Source organism: Bubalus bubalis, chromosome 20, assembly GCF_019923935.1.
Source record: "Bubalus bubalis isolate 160015118507 breed Murrah chromosome 20, NDDB_SH_1, whole genome shotgun sequence".
Taxonomy (NCBI): Eukaryota; Metazoa; Chordata; class Mammalia; order Artiodactyla; family Bovidae; genus Bubalus; species Bubalus bubalis.
Genome location: NC_059176.1, coordinates 2,058,641 through 2,077,754, shown reverse-complemented (window position 1 = coordinate 2,077,754; position 19,114 = coordinate 2,058,641). Strand labels below are relative to the sequence as shown.

General features: G+C 46.9%; 2 protein-coding genes across 8 annotated transcripts in view; one reads left to right on the top strand and one right to left on the bottom strand.

Moving 5' to 3' along the window:
* Nucleotides 1-297: 297 nt before the first annotated feature.
* Nucleotides 298-19,114, top strand: part of TDRD9 (tudor domain containing 9) — a 111,944-nt gene continuing 93,127 nt past the window's right edge. For 6 of the 7 annotated variants that reach the window (XM_044932825.1, XM_025271108.2, XM_044932824.1 and 3 more), the window contains exons 1-2: nucleotides 300-712; nucleotides 18,099-18,214. In XM_044932825.1, the coding sequence (XP_044788760.1) occupies nucleotides 429-712; nucleotides 18,099-18,214 (400 nt within the window). In that variant the 5' untranslated portion in view covers nucleotides 300-428. Of the gene's footprint in view, nucleotides 713-18,098; nucleotides 18,215-19,114 lie in introns of all 7 variants that reach the window. The other variant, XM_025271107.2, reaches the window with a different exon arrangement.
* RD3L (RD3 like) lies at nucleotides 9,218-11,632 on the bottom strand. Its single transcript, XM_006079018.3, has 3 exons — nucleotides 11,145-11,632; nucleotides 10,463-10,768; nucleotides 9,218-9,812 (listed from the first exon to the last, which is right to left on the bottom strand). The coding sequence occupies exons 2-3, from the start codon at nucleotides 10,759-10,761 to the stop codon at nucleotides 9,515-9,517; spliced, it is 597 nt and encodes a 198-aa protein (XP_006079080.1). The 5' UTR covers nucleotides 10,762-10,768; nucleotides 11,145-11,632; the 3' UTR covers nucleotides 9,218-9,514.

Sequence of the window (19,114 nt, the reverse complement as noted above, 5' to 3'; positions counted from 1 at the left end):
GCTGGTCTTGCACATCTACAGGCCCCTGACGCTGGGCCCACCTCCACATGGCCGAGGGACCCTGAAGGCCTCATTTCCCCAATTTTGGTAATGGACGGCCGAACCCCGAGTCACGCAGCCTCTGTGCGGGCGGAAGAGCAGCGCTCCCAACATGCCTAGCGCAGTGCGTCGGTGCCACGGGGTCCTTTGGCGCCACAAGCTCCCAGCAGCCCCGGTGCGTGGAGGGCTCTGATTGGAGGGCTTGTGGTGGGGTGGGGCCAGCTGCGTGAGGTTGAGGCAGTGTGCCTTGTGGAGGGCTCTGATTGGAGGGCTTGCGGCGGGGCGGGGCCATGGGCTCGCCGTCTCTTGGTCGTGCAGCCAGGTTCCCGCCTCGCCTGTTCACGCTTCTCTGACCGGCGGTTGAGCGGCGCGCAGGCCCGGCTGCGAACATGCTGCGCAAGCTCACCCTCGACCAAATCAATGATTGGTTTACCATCGGCAAGATGGTGACCAATGTGGAGCTCCTCGGCTCGCCACCTGCCTTCCCAGCCGAGGCTGCCCGGGACGAGGCACAGCGCAGGGATGCGGCCCTCAGCTCTGACCCTGAGGCTGAGGGCCAGGCTGAGGCCCCAGCTGAGGCTCCGGTCCTGGCCCAGGCCCAGGCCGAGGCCCAGAACCAAGACCAGGAGCAGGCTCCAGCCGAGGCCCAGGCCATGCAGGCACTACCATGGAGGTAGGAGGCTGGGGAGGAGAGAGACGGGTGGGCGCAGTTGTGGGCCTGGGCTTCCAGGACCTGGGTCCTCCCCACCCTGTGAGACCACGTCCCTGGCCTTGGCCTCTGGTGAGGTAACAGGGCATCAGACAAGCCCCAGTCCGTGGCCTGGACCAGGTTAAATTTCTCCACCAGGAGTGGAACCTCCCCAGAGTTAGGGTCAGTGAAAAATCTTTTTATTGATAGGCTTTATTATTATTTTTTAGAGCAGTTTAAATTTACAGGAAAATTGAACAGAAAGTAGAGTCCCAAGTATCTCCTGCTGCTCCAACAGTTTCCCTCATTGTTAGTATCTTGCTTTTGTATGGTATATTTGTATGTTTGTTACAACTGGAATTTATTTTGGAGCCCAAGAAAATGAAATCTCACCCTATTTCCCCATTTTCCTCATCTATTTGCTGGCAAACCAATAGATACATCACACACACACACACACACACACACACACACACACACACACAAACACACAAGTCGCTCAGTCGTGCCCGACTCTTTGCGACCCCATGGATTGTAGCCCACCAGGCTCCTCAGTCCATGGGATTTTCCAGGCATGAATACTGGAGTGGGTTGCCGTTTCCTTCTCCAATAGATACATCATTATTAACTAAATCCATAGATAAGACAGAGGATTCATTCTTGGTGGTGTACAGTCTGTGGGTTTGGACAAAGCATGACAATATGTATCCACCATTACTATCAAAACAGTAGTTCCCCTGCTGAAAAAAATCCCGTGTTCTGCCTGCTCATCCCTCTTTGCCCCACTCCCCATCCCCAGTGGGTAGGCAGCCACTAATCTTTTTCTTGTTTCTAGTTTTGCGTTTTTCACACTGCCTTATAGTTGCTTCCCTGTGGTGGCCCAGTGGTAAAGAATCTGCCTGCCAATGCAGGAGACCCAGGTTTGATCCCTGGGAGGGGAAGATTCCTCTGGAGAAGGAATTAGCAACCCACTCCAGTATTCTTGCCTGGGAAATCCCATGGACAGAGTCTGGCGGGCTACAGTCCATGGGGTTGCAAAAGAGTCAGATACGACCGAGCAACTAAACAATCGTTGTTATCCTGCTGTATGTGACCTTTTCAGATTGGCTTCTTGCACTTAGTATTATGCACTTAAAGTTCTGACATGTCTTTCCAGGGCTTGATTACTCATTTCTTTTTAAGTGCTGAGTAATATTCCATTGTCTGACCGCACCATGGTCTGTCGGATCACCACTGAACAATATCTTGGTGGATCCCAGTTTTGGCAGTCGTGAATGATGCTGCTGCAAACGTTCTTGTGCAGGTTTTGTGGGCTCGGAAGCGTCAGCTCGCCGGGTAAGTGCCCAGGAGCAGCAGTGCTGCATCTTGTGCAGTTTCGTTAGTGCTCCTTCTCCCATTTCTCTTCCGCGGGAGTGCAGTGAAATCTGTTCACGTGATCTTGGTGGAAATAAAGCAAGAGGACGCCTGCGTTTTGAGGAGACCTACATCTGGTCAGTTGGAGAAGGCAGTGGCACCCCACTCCAGTACTCTTGCCTGGAAAATCCCATGGATGGAGGAGCCTGGTAGGCTGCAGTCCATGGGGTCGCTAAGAGTCGGGCATGACTGAGCGACTTCACTTTCACTTTTCACTTTCATGCATTGGAGAAGGAAATGGCAACCCACTCCAGTGTTCTTGCCTGGAGAATCCCAGGCGGGGCTGCCGTCTATAGGGTCGCACAGAGTCGGGCACGATGGAAGCGACTTAGCAGCAGCAGCAGAGGCAGATCTGGTCAGTAGAAACACCTGCTTGCTCTTTAAAGAAAAGCAGAGTGGAAGCACCTCTTCGCACCTGGGGAATCTGTAGCACTGCTTGGCCCCTTCCCCTCAAGTTCAACCCCCTTTACAGTTGAGATGGTGGTTTTGTTTTTAAAACTTCTTAAAGCTATTCTTGTTCATTGCCCCTCACCCCTACCCTTTGATCTAGTGGATGGACTCGAGCCTGAGTCAGGGTCTCATGGGCTGTTTCCAGCCTTTGTAAAGCCAAGTGGGACTTGGGATCTTTGGTAAATTTGTTTCTTGGGGGCAGGGAGGGGACAAAGAAACTGTGATACAGCTTTTGAGTTGCTGTTCTGTTTCATTTTCACACATTTTGTTTCCCTGAATTGCTGTGGCAAATGATTCCATTGTCTGAATGCATCAAGGTCTGTCGGGCCCACCCTCGGCCCACCCGCCGCTCTGCTCTGCCCTGTGCTCCCTAGACTTGATGGACAGGACGGTATCACTTTCAAATAACTGGTTGTTGAAGTAAATTATGACTGACTTTGTCAGAAATGACAAGCACGGATTTAAATGTCCTTTTAACTGCTAAGGACCAGTTTTAAAAATTTTCAATTCTTCATGGGCTAAGACTATTGTAAAGTCAATAAAAATGAATTTTCAGAGTAATAAAATGAAAAAAGATAAAATGTAAGTCCCATTTTTAAAATTATTACAATCAGCATGTAAAATTATTTTGTAAATGCAGTAGATGTTTGCCTGCTGCTGCTGCTGCTAAGTCGCTTCAGTCGTGTCCAACTCTGCGCGACCCCATGGACTGCAGCCTACCAGGCTCCTCCGTCCATGGGATTTTCCAGGCAAGAGTACTGGAGTGGGCTGCCATTGCCTTCTCCAGATGTTTGCCTACCACCAGTGAAAAGGCAAAAAATTATGACACTGAAAGATGAACCCCCCTCCCCAGGTCAGTAGGTGTTCAGTATGCCTAAGAGTGACGTAGCTCCAGAAAGAATGAAGAGGCTGAGCCAAAGTGGAAACTATGCCCAGTTGTGGATGTGTCTGGTGGTGAAACTAAAGTCTGATGCTGTAAAGAACAGTATTGCATAGGAACCTGGAATGTTAGGTCTGTAAATCAAAGTAAATTGGAAGTGGTCAAACAGGAGATGGCAACATTTAGGTGAAAATTGACATTTTAGGAATTAGTGAACTAAAAATGGATGGGAATGGGTGAATTTAATTCACATGACCATAATATCTACTACTGTGGGCAAGAATCCCTTAGAAGTGGAGTAGCCCTCATAGTCAACAAAAGAGTTTGAAATGCAGTACTTGGGTGCACTCTCACAAATGACAGAACGATCTCAGTTCATTTCCAAGGCAAACCATAGTGCAGTGCAGTTCTCACAGCCGCACGTGGCTACTGGGAGACCGTAGCTTTGACTGAAGGCACTGTTGTTGGCAAAGTGATGCCTCTGCTTTTCAGTACACTAAGTTTGTCATCGCTGGAGTGCCAGAGACTTGATACTTTTGAATTGTGTTGGAGAACACTCTGAGAGTCCTTTGGACAGCAAGGAGATGAGACCAGTCAATCCTAAAGGGAACCCTGAATGTTCATTGGAAGGACTGATGCTGAAGCTTCAATACTTTGGCCATCTGATGTGAAGAGCTGATTCATTGGAAAAGACCCTGATGCTGGAAAAGATTGAGGACAGGAGGAGAAGGGAGAGACAGAGGATGAGATGGTTGGATGGCATCACTGACTCAGTGGACATGAGTTTGAGCAAGCTCTGGGAGATGGTGAAGGACAGGGAAGCCTGGTTTGCGTCAGTTCATGGGGTCGCAACAAGTCAGACATGACTTGATGACTGAACAACCACAACAAAGCAGAGGGCCCGGTTGGGTCCACCTGGACGCGTGGCTCACAGAAACTGAGAGTAACATGTGTGTGCTGTTCTAAACTGAGTGCTCGTGCTGACTGTGGCAGCGGCCGGAAGCTGACAGAGGGGTGGAGCTGGGATTCAGACACGAGAAGCTGTCGCCTGGTATGGCGGCCGCGCAGAGGCTTCTGACTGATGTCTTCTCTGTGCAGGAGAGTGTCGATGTTGGGAGAAAACATTTGATGCAGAGGAAGACAGGCTTTATCAGTGTAGGGTATCACACAGTGAAGCCTTACTAGAGGGGATCAGTCCCTAAGGTGGGAAGAGTAGCGCGCATGAGTCATTGGAGTCTAGTCTGTGGGTGCTGCTCAGTCAGTTCAATGAGCCGCAAGAGTCATGACCACTAGCATTTAAAAACGGAGCAACAGAAAATTCCAGTATGCATCACGATAGTTCAGACAAGAGTTGCTCTGTAAGATGGATGCATGTCTGGGTGGTGAGTACAGTCACACTGTGCGTTTCCTTCTGGAAGGAAGCCGCGCCTGAGGCCCTGTGGTGAGCGGCCAGAGATGGCCCCGAGTTGGGAGGGTGAGTGGTTTGCAGATGATGCGCTCAGTGATGTGGATTTCCTCCTGTCTTGTTTCCCACATGGTATTGTGTTTTTGCTCCTTGGTGCTGATTGTGGGGTATGTTTTCTTTTATTTTTACATTCTCTTTCTTCACCTTGGCATGTGAAAAAGGAAATACTTTGTGACTGTGTTAGGCATTTCGAGCGTTTTCTTCCACGGTTGTCTGCGGGCTTTCCTTTGGAACTCAGGGCCTGGCCCTCAGCTTGAGGCTGGGAGCTGGCCACCCCATCCTCTGCCCAGGGCTGGTCTGTCTGCAAAGCTCAGACTCCTGGCTCACTCCCAGCTCGCTCAGCTCCCACTTTTATCTCTTGACTCTTCAGCACCTTAAGGCGTGCTTGATCCCAGAGACGCCTCTACGGAAGCTTTCAGATGGCCACCGTCTGGTGCCTTTATCCAGTTTCCTTTTCTCTTGGTTTCCCATTTCCTTCCTGGTGTGCTGTTCTGTCGGTTGAGTGCCTGCTGCGTTGGGCATTTTGCACGTGACACAGGCCACGCAAGCAGTCCGTCCTTCTGACAGACGAGGCTGGTCCTGTCTTACAGCTGCCCCTGGGCTTCCTCAGCTGCGTTGGGAAGCTGCTCCCAGCGCGGGTATCTGATAGGCTGGACAGTGGGTGTGTTTGACTCCACAGCATACGACCTTTTGCTTTTGGCCCTGCCTTTCCGTGTCCAGGCCTCGCATAGATGTTAGTGTTTGCTTGTGTTACCGTCTAAGGAGTTCTGTTTTCTCTTCACCCACGAAGTCCCTGTTTTTTAAAAACCTTCTATTTAATGGATATAAGTTAGTAGGTAATTTCCCCATTCATTGGGAAAGTACTTGAGTGTCTGTGTCTTCCATGTGCAGCTGCAGGCGCCGGGTCACGGGTTCCGTCTGCGGTCTCAGTGAGAAGCTGCCCCACCCGAGACGTCCGGGGTCACTGGAGGGCGCCTGGAGGCTTTGTGCGTGGCCGCCTGTATGGTTCCCACTCCAGCAGGATGGCTGCTAGTTGAATGAATTGAATGGGGCTGGGGCAGAAACAGGGAGGTCAGGTATCAACTTTTATCAACGCGTATCCTGTTGGCTCTGTTTCTCTGGAGGGTCCTCAGTAACACATCATCCAAGCAGGAGAGAGGACAGGGGTATAGACCAGGACAGTGGCAGTGGAGGTGGTGAGCGACGGTGGGATTCAGGATGTGTTATTAAGAGGCTGGAACTCTGTAGCCAGATCAGATACCTAATGGGAGTGGGGAAGCAGGCATGGGTGACATCGGGTTTCTGGCCGAGCCCTTGGAAGCTGTTGGGACCTGCTGAGGAAGGCCGGGCCGCAGGAAGAACTGGCGTGGGGGGAATACCAGGAGCTTGACCTCGAACAAGCTAACTTTGAAATTCCTATTAGATAACGGTAAGTGCAGGTGGTCTGGAGTCGAGAGAAGCTCGCTGTGGGGCTGGACCAGTGGGAGTTTAAGGCTCTGGGTGAGGGAGCCCCGAGCCTGGAGCACGTGGTCATTTAGGTTGTGAGATAAAACGTGCAAAGGCGGCTGAGGAGGGACACCAGCGGGGCCAAGGAAAGGCAGCGGGAAGCCTGTTTACGCAGCGTGTGCTTGGTGTCCTGAGTGTGTATTTCTTAGTGCTCTCAAGGAATTATTTTGTGTTGCTTTCCCCACATAACTCCTTGAGGGTGGAGATTTTCAGTGAGTCTCCACCTCAGCACAGTACCTGGCATGTAGTGGGAACTCAGGTGTCCGAGGGAATGAATTGTCTTTGTGGGTCCCAGTTATTTTTATTCTAAAAACGATGAGAGTTGCTTCCTCATTTGCTCCTGTCTTCAATAAAGCCTGAAATCTGTCTTCACTCCTTTGACCAGAGCTGATTTCCCTCAGGTTGGGGCGGGGCGTGTGTAATACCCTGGCAACTGAACCATAAAGTATTTCCAGAGTGAGTGTGTTTCACGGTGTATGCTGTCGCACACAGTCTTGTTTGTGATGTGTTTTTTGGCTCCTGCACCATAGCAAGGGGATCAGAACGATTCTGAGATGTCTGCTTGTAAAACTGGATGGATGGGTAGTAGTGTCATTTCCTGAGAAGCGACTGGAAAACACTGGGTGGAGTGCTGAGTTACGCTCTTAGCCTGTGAAGCGTGCTGTTTGGATTCCTCTGTTCCTTTCCTGCATTTTACTTATCCTGTTAGCGAACCTCTGTGATTTGGTTTAGAGCATGTTGATTTTAAGTTGCCCGTGGGCCTCCAAGAGGAGGTGTCAGGTAGGCAACCGGCTGTGTGCATTTGGGGCTGGAGGGGCCTGCCCGGCTCGCGTGCATCCCCGCTCTGCCAGGCAGCATCGCTAGGCTGTTGGGGAGCCCTTGAACAGGCGTGAGGCCATCTGCTCATCTGTCCGATGGGAACAGCGTCACCTGCTTTCGAGTTCAGGACTGAGTGGGACACGCATGCGGTGCTCAGCGCAGTGCCTGCGTGGAGAGGCATGGCCGCCTGTTCCTAGGTGGGCCGAGCTGGGGAACAGTGCCGCCTTTCGAGAGCTGGCCGTGTGTCAGGCTACCAGAGTCCTGTTAGTGGATTAGTGTGTGTATTCCTTACTGTTCCCAAGCTCAGACTGTTAGCTGCTGTGCCGATACTTCATCTTTGTAAACTGTACCTGAAGCTTTCCTCCCTGCGTTTGTACCCACTTATGTTTTTAATCCTCATTCTTTTGCCGATTTAAAGTACTATAAATAGCCCCGTGTATAAATGTGTGCATCTAGTAATATTTCAGGAAGTTACTTGTGTTACACTTTCTACTTGATTTGTCAGTTTTTAAGAAACAACTCTAGTTTTAAGTTATATACGTTGATACTGACACGGGAAACGTGGTTATTGGGTTATTGCCGAAGACGAAAGTGGGAGGTGGAGGCTGAGAATGCCGAGGACAGCGCGTTTCCCACCCCATGCCGGGTCTGGGTGTACAGCTGGTTTGTGCCTTATGGGCGACTCAGTGGTGGGGGTCCGTCTTCTTCCTGGGCTGCTGGGATGACCTACCGTCTACAGCCTCTTCAGTCACTGTAAGCTTTTTGATACGAACTATATTTAAAACTTTATTTTCTTCCCTTCTGGACAGAGAGGATTGCCCTTTCTTGAAAGTGCTGTAGACTTGGTCATTTCTTTTGTGCAGTGGCTGTTTGAGGTGCCTTGTGGGAGGAAAATGTTTTAAGCCTCTTCATGGTGTGTATTTTCTGATACACATGCTGAGGCTGCCGGTTCTAGTACTGAATTTCATAGACAAACTCCAAATTCTATTAAAACAAAAATTCTGTGAGGACCTACCATATAGCATAGGGAAATCTACTCAATACTCTGTAATGGTCTTTATGGGAAAATAATCCAAAAAAGGGTGGGTCTGTGTATATGTGTAACTGATTCCGTTTGCTGTATAGCAGAAACCAACACAGCATCGTAAATCAACGAGACTCCCATAAAAATTACTTAAAACCCTGTTTCCATCGTTGATGCAGTGTCGGACCTCTTTTTTCTGCTTCCTGCATTCACTGCTCAATGAGCAGCTGTGCACTTTGGGGAGCATTTCTCTCTCCCACAAAGAGTTCTCACTCTGTGAGAACTCTTACAGTGATGGAAAGAGCCATAGTTATGTTCTGAAAACCAAACAGAAAGGGAACAGGAGTGAAAGGTGTCTTTACTTTAAGTCTGCTTGGGGTGTGTTTCCATTTACCTTGTCTTATTAAACCCTGGTCGTGTTGACACCAGGATGGCCTGGAGATGGCAATGGCTGCCCACTCCAGTATTCTTGCCTGGAGAATTCCACGGATGGAGGAGCCTGGCAGGCTACAGCCCGTGGGGTTGCAAAGAGTCGGACATGGCTGAGCGACTAACACAGTATTGGTTTAAAGTATAGATCAGCATTGATTGTTTATCTTTGAGAGTAGCAGTTACCAGTGTTGTTAAACCAGTTCATTTCTTTTTACTCATAGTATAGATCTGTGTTTTTATACTTCTCTTAATGTTGGTTGAGATTAAAGATGAATCTGAGTGTTGAGATAAAGCACTGCTTTGCTTGCAGACCACACATAGTTTTCTCCCTCCCTGCCGCCTTCCCCCACAGAGAATGATTGACTCAGTCTTATATTGTAAAGGTAAGATTCACATCAATCATTTATTTTATTCAATACATAGCTTCCTTTTAGAATAAAAGTCAAAGTTAATTTGTCAAATTTTATACTTCATACTTTAATATAAATTTCATATTTCAAATTTCAGAATAAAACTTAGTTCCTGTGAGTTGTGTTTGAGGTATAAGAAAATACTTCAAACAGTTTTTCAAAATATTTAGGAAATATTTTAGTTAAAAGCATACTGTTCAGTGAAAACATTGCATTTTAAAAGTGGCTAGAAAAGGAACACTATTTCAAATAACAGCTACATCACAGAAATTTTAGCTTCTGATCTTGCAACAAAGAGTAACATCAAGTCACATCACTTTCTCTTAATGTTAAGAGTTCTGATGCTAAGATGGTCACCAAAAAACTCTTCTCTCTGGGTATAGGTAACTTAACTTGATGGGTAGTAGTACGGTAGGTTCCATATTCGATGTGAGAATGTTGGGAACCTGTTCTTTGTGTTTCTGTCTACATAACTTGAGATGGTGGGGATTTCATCTTTCTCTGGACCCTCGGAGCTGCCCCCTGGGGTCACGGAGCGCACAGGGCAGGCTGCGCTCTGGGACCCTTCCAGGCACTCCTGCTGACTGCCCCCATCAGCGCTGCTCAGGAAGTCTCTCAGAACTTGCTTGAAGATGTAGACGATTTCCCATGGCAGTACATCATTTTCTGCCAGAACTTCTCGAAATCTAGAGGCAAAACACTTGTGAGTATTCAGTTCAGAAAATCTTTTGTCATAACCCTTTATCTCAAAAATTCAGCTTAAATAATGTGCTCATATAGTAGTTATCCATCTTTAGCGTAAACTGCTGGAGAAGGCAATGGCGTCCCACTCCAGTTCTCTTGCCTGGAAAACCCCATGGACGGAGGAGCCTGGTAGGCTGCAATCCATGAGGTCGCTAAGAGTCGGACACGACTGAGCGACGTCACTTTCACTTTTCACTTTCATGCATTATAGAAGGAAATGGCAACCCACTCCAGTGTTTTTGCCTGGAGAATCCCAGGGATGAGGGAGCCTGGTGGGCTGCCGTCTAGGGGATCACACAGAGTCGGACACGACTGAAGTGACTTAGCAGCAGCAGCCGTGTAAACTGCACATTTCTTTAAAATTATGCTTCTAGTGAAGAAATTTTGAAAGTGACTTTAAAACATTTCCTAGCCAGGGAGATATCAACAGATTTTTTTTTTCTTGTCCAGCTCATTCTTAGGGATTTTGGTTGCTGAGCATTTGATACACAAGATTAAAGGACTTATATGATAAATAATGATCTCCACTCTAAGTGTAAGAGGAGCTGAGAGCTGACAGCAGACATCAGGAGAAGAGAGTGTAGAGTTGTACCTGCTGAGAACAGTTCCCGTTTGGCACGGTTGAACCTGTGAGCAGAGAACTTCGAGTTGTCTTTGTTCAGTAGCTGGAATGGCTGTGTGGGGATGCTGGTAGCTTCTCAGCCAGTTGTAATCCACACCTGTTTTTTTCACTTTTTGCTCATTTTCGATCTCTTGCATCAGTCTCTCCCGTTCCTTCAGATGCCATTTTAATTCCCGAAGCAGAGTCTTTGTCACTACATCTGAGTCAGGGTAGTGTGTGGATTTGTAGGAATCATATTTTGGCCATTTCATCCAGCCAAAAAATGGCATTTTAAGCCTGTGGAAAAGCTTTCACTTGTTTACTTGCATAAAATGTTATGGTTCTGATCAGCAAATATTTGTTTCTTTACAGTAAATTTGCCAGAAAAGTGCATGAATTTTTCATGGTTAGATATACAGGTCAGAATAAGATTAGAATGGATTATTTCTAACTAGGTCAGTGCCAAAAACCAGGCTTTCGAAATACTTTTATGTAGCTAAGCAGGAATGAAATACAGTCAGAGATAATCTACAGACCGAACACTTTCTGAAAATAACACTAACACCTGCTATTAAAAGTTCTTAGGAGGCTCTGTAATATTAACATATAGGAAAGTGCTGTCTGCAAACAGACTTCTGACTTAGCTTTTATACAGAAAAGGTTTAAAGGTTACCTGTGAAGTTGCTGGGTCCAGCGTGGCCTGTTGCTAAAGAGTTCACTTGAATTGGTGATGGACCTGTGCTTCACACAGGCACGTCTCCTCCTCCTGGATGGGTCCCCTGTTGAGAGAATGAGCTGCCTCCTTTCCCCACTGAAACCGTCTTCAAAATAAATAACTTTCTGTGTTAGGAATGAGGCCGTGATGTCTTCGTTTGGAGAGAATGCTCCTTAATCCACCTTGTAAGTAACCTAGAAGAAAGGACAAAAATAACTCACTATTTAATCTTTACAAATTATATAACGCTTTGCCTTCTGAATGTAGCTGTCTCTTTGAAAAAGATGCCGGCAGCCACGGATTCTGGTCCTAAATGCATTTAGACATATCTTCGGTGAAGAGATGAAGAAAGGTCGTCTGAAGCACCACAGATGCGCTCCCAGCTAAAGTGAAGGCTGCCGCATGATGTGATGCTCTGTGTGCGTAGCTGCAGGTCACAGTTTAGTGCTGTATTTTTATGCCTGTAGAGCTCTAAAAATAACCATGTTGCTTTTATTCTTCAGCTTAACTTTCAGGCCATTTGGAAGTCAGGTCACTGTCCCCGCTAATGAAAGCATGGGAAAGGGATCGGACTTGACTCTTCGCACAATATACACACGATATACATTCTGAGAAAACGCATTACGGTTGTGCAAAATAGGCAAAGAATGCTAGATATTAGTCCTGTGAAATATTTAGCAAATGTTACATTCTGTACACATTTTGGTTTTTTTTCTAAATAGTATTTAAATTTGTATATTTAAACAAGTTGCAATGCATTACATATATTACATACACTGAAGTAGATAACTTTATACTTTGTCATCTCTAGAAGCATGGTGATAAGGCAATCTACTGATTAAGGTCAGAAAAAAAAAAGAGACATAAGAACATACAAAGTTGAAAACAAAATCTTACAGTTCATTAAAGAAAATAGTTTCTGTGTTTTCTTCTGGAGCTGAGAGTGAAGCGTGCACTTGCTGTTGGGTGGTGCCGGCGTGTAAGGCCCTTGTGAGGGCGTTCTGTCCGAGAGCCTGTGTGTCTTTCCTTCAAGTGTGGACAGGTTCTTGACTCTCTAGGTCTGTGTTAAATGACTGCACAGCGCTTCCCTTTTATAATATGTGTTTCTTGTGTTGCTCTTTCCTTCAACTGAACTGTGACGAGTAGACCTCATTCATCCACATCAGACCTGCATGTCACGCACGATAAAGAGGGATGCGTGTGGTCACCCTGCAGCTCCTGTTACTCACATGTTAGAAAACCCAGATGTCAGGATTCATTATCTGTAACGAGCAGGTTTTCACATTGCATCGTGTATAGCGCCGTGCAAAGGACGGGAGGAAAGTTTCTCGTGACAGAGCTGTCCTCTCGGATTTCCTCCTGACAGCACCGTGAACCACGCAGCTTCTCCCTCTAAATAACCTCCTTGTCGTTGCTTTGGTTCTTCACGTTTGCCTCTGAAGCGTCAGAGCTGTATTGGGTTGGAAGATGACCCGCGTTTCTGTCCCGGGCTGCCTTGCTTGCATACCGGTGTCTGTCCCAGCGTGACCCTTCAGCTGCGCTCACACTGGCTCTGCTGAGGGGCTTGTCTTACTTTTCCGTGTACCTACGCTGTAACTCTTTTTCAGGGCCCGTTTTAAATACCAGCTAATTTTTTCTTCGGTCTGAGGGAAAAACATCATTTCCCGTTGACCCCTGTTTGCTCGAGCTCTGGTCGCATTTCTCTCCACTGCTGTACTACCGTCCTTTGAGCCCAGGTCTGTTCTGCCCCCGCTGGGGTTGCGGCTCTCCTTATCTCAGCGGGTACCCTTGACTGTGCCCGACTGTGCCAGGCCCGGGTGCATGTCGGGGACTGGGGGGCCATGGGAGGCAGCGGTGGACAGATTGAGCGTTCCCTGCCCTGCGGGCCCCGTGGGCAGACGAACCCGAGCCCCCGAGGGTCAGTGTGCTGGTCCTGGCACACTCGGGCCTCCCTGGTTGGCTGCGGGGGTTGGGGAAGGCCTTCCTGGGGACGGGCTGTCCTTGGAGCAGAGACCTAAGGGTCACTGAGCAAGCCACACAGAGAACTTCTCGAGGGGCGGTCTCCCGCCTCCCCTTGACCTGTTAGCACCTAGCTGGCTATCGAGGCTTGCCCAAGTCTGACCTTGACAGAACGTTTCCTACCACCTGGACTCACATTCAGTACGTTTTCCTTTGATCTTCCTCGGATAAGCCAGTTTTTCTAATACTTAGGGTGTGCCGCCTGTAGTATTACAAATTTTGTTTTTTCTGTCCTCGCTCCTGAGGTCATTAGATTGAAATAGAGCCCAAATGTCATTCTCTGATTATAGCAGTTCCCCTACTGTAATGTAGATAGAGAACAGAAGTATTTGTAGATCCAGGTAAGGAAGTACTTTTGCATTAATCCTGCCTGTTCATCAGAGTATAATCAGAATAATGTTGGATTTTATTCATCAAACATTTTAGTAAGTTGAATAAGTGAATTTTTTCTAATTAATTGTAACCTCATGAAGCTGTTTTGTGTGGAAGACATAAAACTTGAACTGTGAAGCAGGTTAATTCCTTTTTGGTCACTGTCATGGTTTTCTAGGCTACATCTTGGCTGAATTGTAGAACATTTTATAAGACAACGTGAGATAGGATCATATCATCCCTAGTGTGTGTGTGTGTGTGTGTGTGTGTAAAAGTGTAAGATGTATAAGGAAGTACTTAAATTTAAGTCTAAAAAGACAAAACTTTGGAATCCTGAAGGGCAGGCTAAGGAGCCAGGTTGTGTATAAGCAGATTTTGTATGTTTACGACGAGGGCCGCCTTACACAGTTCTCAGCAGCTTTCTGTTGCAATTAGAGGCAGGGTTTTCATTGTAAGGAGACTACTGTCTTCCTGTTTTTAATTCCTTTGCTACTGATCTCAAAGTTCTGGATTGTTGGTTCTTTTTTTTTTTTTGTCTGTTAAAGATGCAGTCACCATTTGAGAAACTGATGTTGAATTTCCTTTCCCAGTATTATTCCCTCCATAAGACGTCTCACACTAAAACCTGCGTTTTCATCGGGCTGCGCTCGTGTCTCCCTGGCGGGAGAAACTCACAGCGTGTGCCCAGGTAGGTGCAGCTCTCAGGTGGCCTCTGTTCTTGCCCTTGACCTTGGTAGACGTGTTCACAGTTTTATAACTCGTTCATTAATATTTTCCTTTTTTGTGTTCTTGTTTAAAGCCTTCTTTACTCCAAAGTTATGACATAGGGAAAGATCAGCGTTTTAGGCTTAAAAAATAAGTACCCCCTGGGTGTAGTTGGTTTGGAGTTGATTAGCGGTTGGTGTGAGGTGGGGGGTCCCCAGGTTGGATAGCCATTATCCAAAGTCAGTGGTTGTCGCTTCGCCCAGCAGCGCTCCTGACTCCTAGTGCAGTCCCTGTGGGCGTGCCCTGGGCGCTTGGAGTATCCTCATATCATGGGCCCTGGGTCTTGTCACACCCTGTGGGGCTGCAGGTTCCACCCAGCCTCCTGTGGGCAGCGATCCGAGGCCCATTGGGGCCTCCGAGCCTCGGCAGGGCTGTCTGGATCTGTCCTCAGTTCTCCAAGTCTGTGCCGGGCTGTCTGGGCTTGGTGCCGTGCGCCCAGCCCGGGTGAGCACAGCAGTTCCTAGAGGTTCCCGGGGGTCTGCAGCGTCCCACGTGCTGTCCCGCCCAGGGCCTCCCTCTCCCGGTCCTCTGGCTGGAAGCCGGGGCTTTCTTGTCCTGTTCTGCCAAGCACTTCCTGCAGCAGCCTCTGCCCTCTAGGCCGAGCAGTGGATAGATTAAGAAAAAGGGCCATGAGAGTTTGTGCTGCCGACAAGGGTCCATGTAGTCAAAGTGGTGGTTTTTCCTGTAGTCATGTATGGATGTGAGAGCTGGACCATAAAGAAAGCTGAGTGCCAAAGAATTGATTTCGAATTGTGGTCCTGGAGAAGACCTGAGAGTCCCATGGACTGCAAACCAGTCCATCCTAAAGGAAATCAGTGCCCCTACACCTCTGCCTGTGCCAGGGCCCACGTGCATTTTGTAGTGTGGGGAGTTCAGGCCAGGGGCTGCCAGAGCTAAACAGGATGCACTGTGCCTGGTGAGCGCTCTGCATTCTCGTCTCTCCCTCGTCTGCCCGGTACCGCTTATTGGTCAGCGTCCCGCAGCAGCTGCGGAGGCATTCTGCCGGGAGTCACAGCTCCCTTCTGTGTGGGTGCGGTGTGCTTACCCATCTAACTGGAAGCTGGAGCCTTGAACTAATTCTTTTTTATTTTTTTATTTTTTAAAATTTTATTTTATTTTTTAACTTTACAATATTGTATTGGTTTTGCCATATATCAAAATGAACTCATTCTTGACTCCTCTGTCACTCAGTCGTGTCTGACTCTTTGTGACCCCATGGACTGTAGCCTGTCAGGCTCCTCTGTCTGTGGGATTCTGCAGGCAAGAATACTGGAGTGGGTTATCCTGCCCTCCTCCAGGGGATCTTCCCAACCCAGGTCTCCTGCATTGCAGGAGGATTCTTTACCATCTGAGCCACCAGGGAAGCTGGTTATTTTACATACGCCGGGTCCAATAATGACAGCATATTCTTCTGGCTCCACTTTTACTGCTGCCCCTCTGGTCTGAGCGATGTCGTCTCTGGCCTTGGTTATATGGTGCTCTGTTAGGTGGTCTCCCTGCTTTTCTGCTGTGTCTGAGCCCCCATCATTCCACCCCACTTTACCTGATCAGAGCCATCCTGTTAAAATAGGAGCCAGGTATTGTTATTTCACTGTCTGTGTGCCAAACTCAACCCACTCAGAGAAAAGGCCAAAATCTTTAGGATTAGCCCCTGCCAGTCCCCTGGTTCTCCTCCGCCCGAATCCCTGGCTCTTCTGTACCTCTACCCCCACCAAACCAGGCTTTCTCTGCTGGAGCCACATGGGCCTCTTGCCCACCTTCCTGGCACTTTGGCCTCAGGGCTCCTGCTTTCCTGACTGCCTCCCTCAGAGAGCTGCCCAGCCTTCGTTTCTGTCTGGTCTTTGCCTGAGTGTTCCCCTGTGTATTTTATACCCACACCCCCCCCACATTTTCTTTATCCATTCTTCTGTTGATGGTCATTTGGGTTGCTTCCATGTCTTCAGTTCAGTTCAGTCACTCAGTCATGTCTGACTCTTGGCAACCCCATGGACTGCAGCACGCCAGGCTTCCCTGTCCATCACCAACTTCCAGAGCTTGCTTATGTCTGTCGACTCATGTCTGTTGAGTCGGTGATGCCAGCCAACCATCTCTTCCTCTGTCATCCCCATATCCTTTTGCCTTCAGTATTTCCCAGCATCAGGCTCTTCTCCAGTGAGTTGGCTCTTTACATCAGGTGGCCAAAGTATCGGAGCTTCAGCTTCAGCATTAGTCCTTCCAATGAATATTCAGGACTGATTTCCTTTAGGATTGACTGGTTTGATCTCCTTGCAGTCCAAGGGACTCTGAAGAGTCTTCTCCAGCACCACAGTTCAAAAGCATCAATACTTTGACTCTCAGCCTTCTTTGTGGTCCAACTCTCACATCCATATGTGACTATTGGAAAAACCATAGCTTTGACTAGATGGACTTTTGTCAGCAAAGTAGTGTCCTGGTTATTGTAAATACTGGGGTGCATGTATTTTTTTCAAATTAGAGTTCTTTTCTGGGTATGTGCCCAGGAGTGGGATTGCAGGATCATACAGTAACTCCTGTTTGTAAAGAAGCCTCAGACTGTTGTCCGCAGTGGCTGCACCGTTTTGCATTCCCACCGACAGGGTAGGAGGGGCCCTTCTCCCATACCCTCCCGCGTTCGTTGCACGTGGACTTGAGAAGGAAATGATTTGGCTTTGTCAGGTCTTAGTTGTGGCACGCAGGCTCAGTAGCTGAGGCATCGAACTCGTGTCCCTGCACTGGAAGGCAGAGTCTTAACCACTGGACTGCCAGAGCTCTCCCTAGCATTGTAGACTCTTTGATGACGGCCGTTCTGACTGGTGTGAAGTGGCACTTACTGTTGTTTTGACTTGCATTTCTCTCATAATTATCAGTGTTGAGACCTTTTCATGTGCTTGTTGGCCATCTGGATATTGTCTTTGGAGAAATGTTTATTCAGGTCTTTTGCCCTTTTTTTTTTTTTACTGTTTTTTTTTTTGTTTTTTTTTTTAATTGAGCTGTGTGAGCTGTTTGTATAGTTTGGCAATTAAGCCCTTGTTGGTTGAATTATTTGCAAATATTTTCTCGCATTCTGTTAACTGTCTTTTCTTGGTTTCATCTCCTTTGCAAAAGCTTGCAAGTTTGATTAGGTCCCATTTGTTTATTTTTGCTGCATACAAAAAAAAAAAAATTTTGCTGCAAACAAAATATATATTGTTTTATTTCTGTTGCCTTGGGAGACTGACCTAAGAAAACATTGCTATGCTATGTCAGAGAATGTTTTGCCTTTGTTCTCTCTGAACCTGTAGTCTTGACTGCCTTTAGTTCAAAAGGATCCTCGTGCAAAAGTGAGCTGCGGAGGCTCGTTCTGACACCCTGCAGCCTCCATGCGCGACTCTGCACACGCTCCCTGTCTGCAGGCGCAGCCCTGCTCTCGGGGAGGCACGGAGGGCGTTGCAGCAGACACTGGCCGATTGCCCTGCAGAGTAAGTGGCTGTGTCCGTTGACTGCCCTCTCCTCAGGATCTGAGACCATTTGTTCTTTTGGCCAATTTGAAGGATGAAAAAACTTTCTCATTGCTTTAATTTGCATCTCTTTGGTGACTGAGAATTTGATTGTATTTTCATTTGTTTATTGATGATTTGCAATTTTTCTTGTAGGGCTTAATGTAAAAGTTATCTATTCAAGAATTCTCCTAGCATATGGAAATTTCTTAGCTTTTTATAAACAGTATACTTTTTATAGGCCTTTTGTAAACAGTATAGTAACTTTTAATATTCTTTGCAGGCTCCTGGGTGAAAAGAGCGCAGAAACGGAGTATATTGACAAATACAGACAACTTGAAGCACAAGAATTTTATCTGTATTTCCTTGATCACTTAATCAGCGGGTCAGATAAAACAGGTATCTTTAAATATCATAAAATATGTGTGAGTTGTTCACAACATTAAGTTCTTAAACGTCTTTAAAAATGTAGTATTATTTTGATCAATGAAGAATCCATGTTGCTTGTTAATTCAGGATTTTTAGGGGAGTGAGTGTATGATAGATTATAAATTGTCAGTGTGTGATAGGTTGTAAGTTGCTCATTTTTTTCTCTTTTAAGTATAGTGTCTAAATAGTCTGCCTTTTGGAAGACTACTGATGGTCCCTTACCTTACTGTTAATTTGAAATACTTGAAATTGTTATTAAAGTTATTATATGGAGAAGGAAATGGCAACCCACTCCAGTCTTCTTGTCTGGGAAATCCCATGGACAGAGGAGCCAGGCTTCTCTGTCCATGAGGTCACAAAAGAGTTAGACACAACCGAGTGACTAAACAGCAATAACAACAATAACTGTGTGAGTTTGTGAATATACTATAACCAGTTATCCACTTTAAAAAGCTGGGTTTTATAGTATATAAAACATATCTTGATGAAAATTCAATTGGAAACAACAGGTATGCAAAGAAGCAGGAAAATATATCCTTGATTAAGAGAAGAATCAATCAATCAATCAAAATTCACCCAGAACTGACACAGGTGTTCATATTAGATAAAAACATTTATTGATATGTAGTTTTTATAACTACATGTCATATGTAAAAAAAGTTAAATAGAGAGACCTGAAAGATTTTTTTAAAGACCCAAATTAAACTTCTAGAGATGGAAGCTCTTGCATATGAGATAAAAAGAACTCTGGAGACATCTGTGTTAGTCCAGTGGTTAAGATTCCTTGCTTCCACTGCAGGGGGCACGGGTTTGATCCCCGGTCAGGGAACTGAGATCCTACATGTCCTGCAGCAAAAAAAAAAAAAAAAA

Bases quoted from the DNA above. Each gene is read 5' to 3' on its own strand.
- RD3L (XM_006079018.3), bottom strand. From the start codon at position 10,761: ATGCCATTTTTTGGCTGGATGAAATGGCCAAAATATGATTCCTACAAA. The intron at 9,813-10,462 runs GTACAACTCTAC...TTTTGCCTCTAG, and splicing joins ACGGGAACTGTTCTCAGCAG to ATTTCGAGAAGTTCTGGCAG.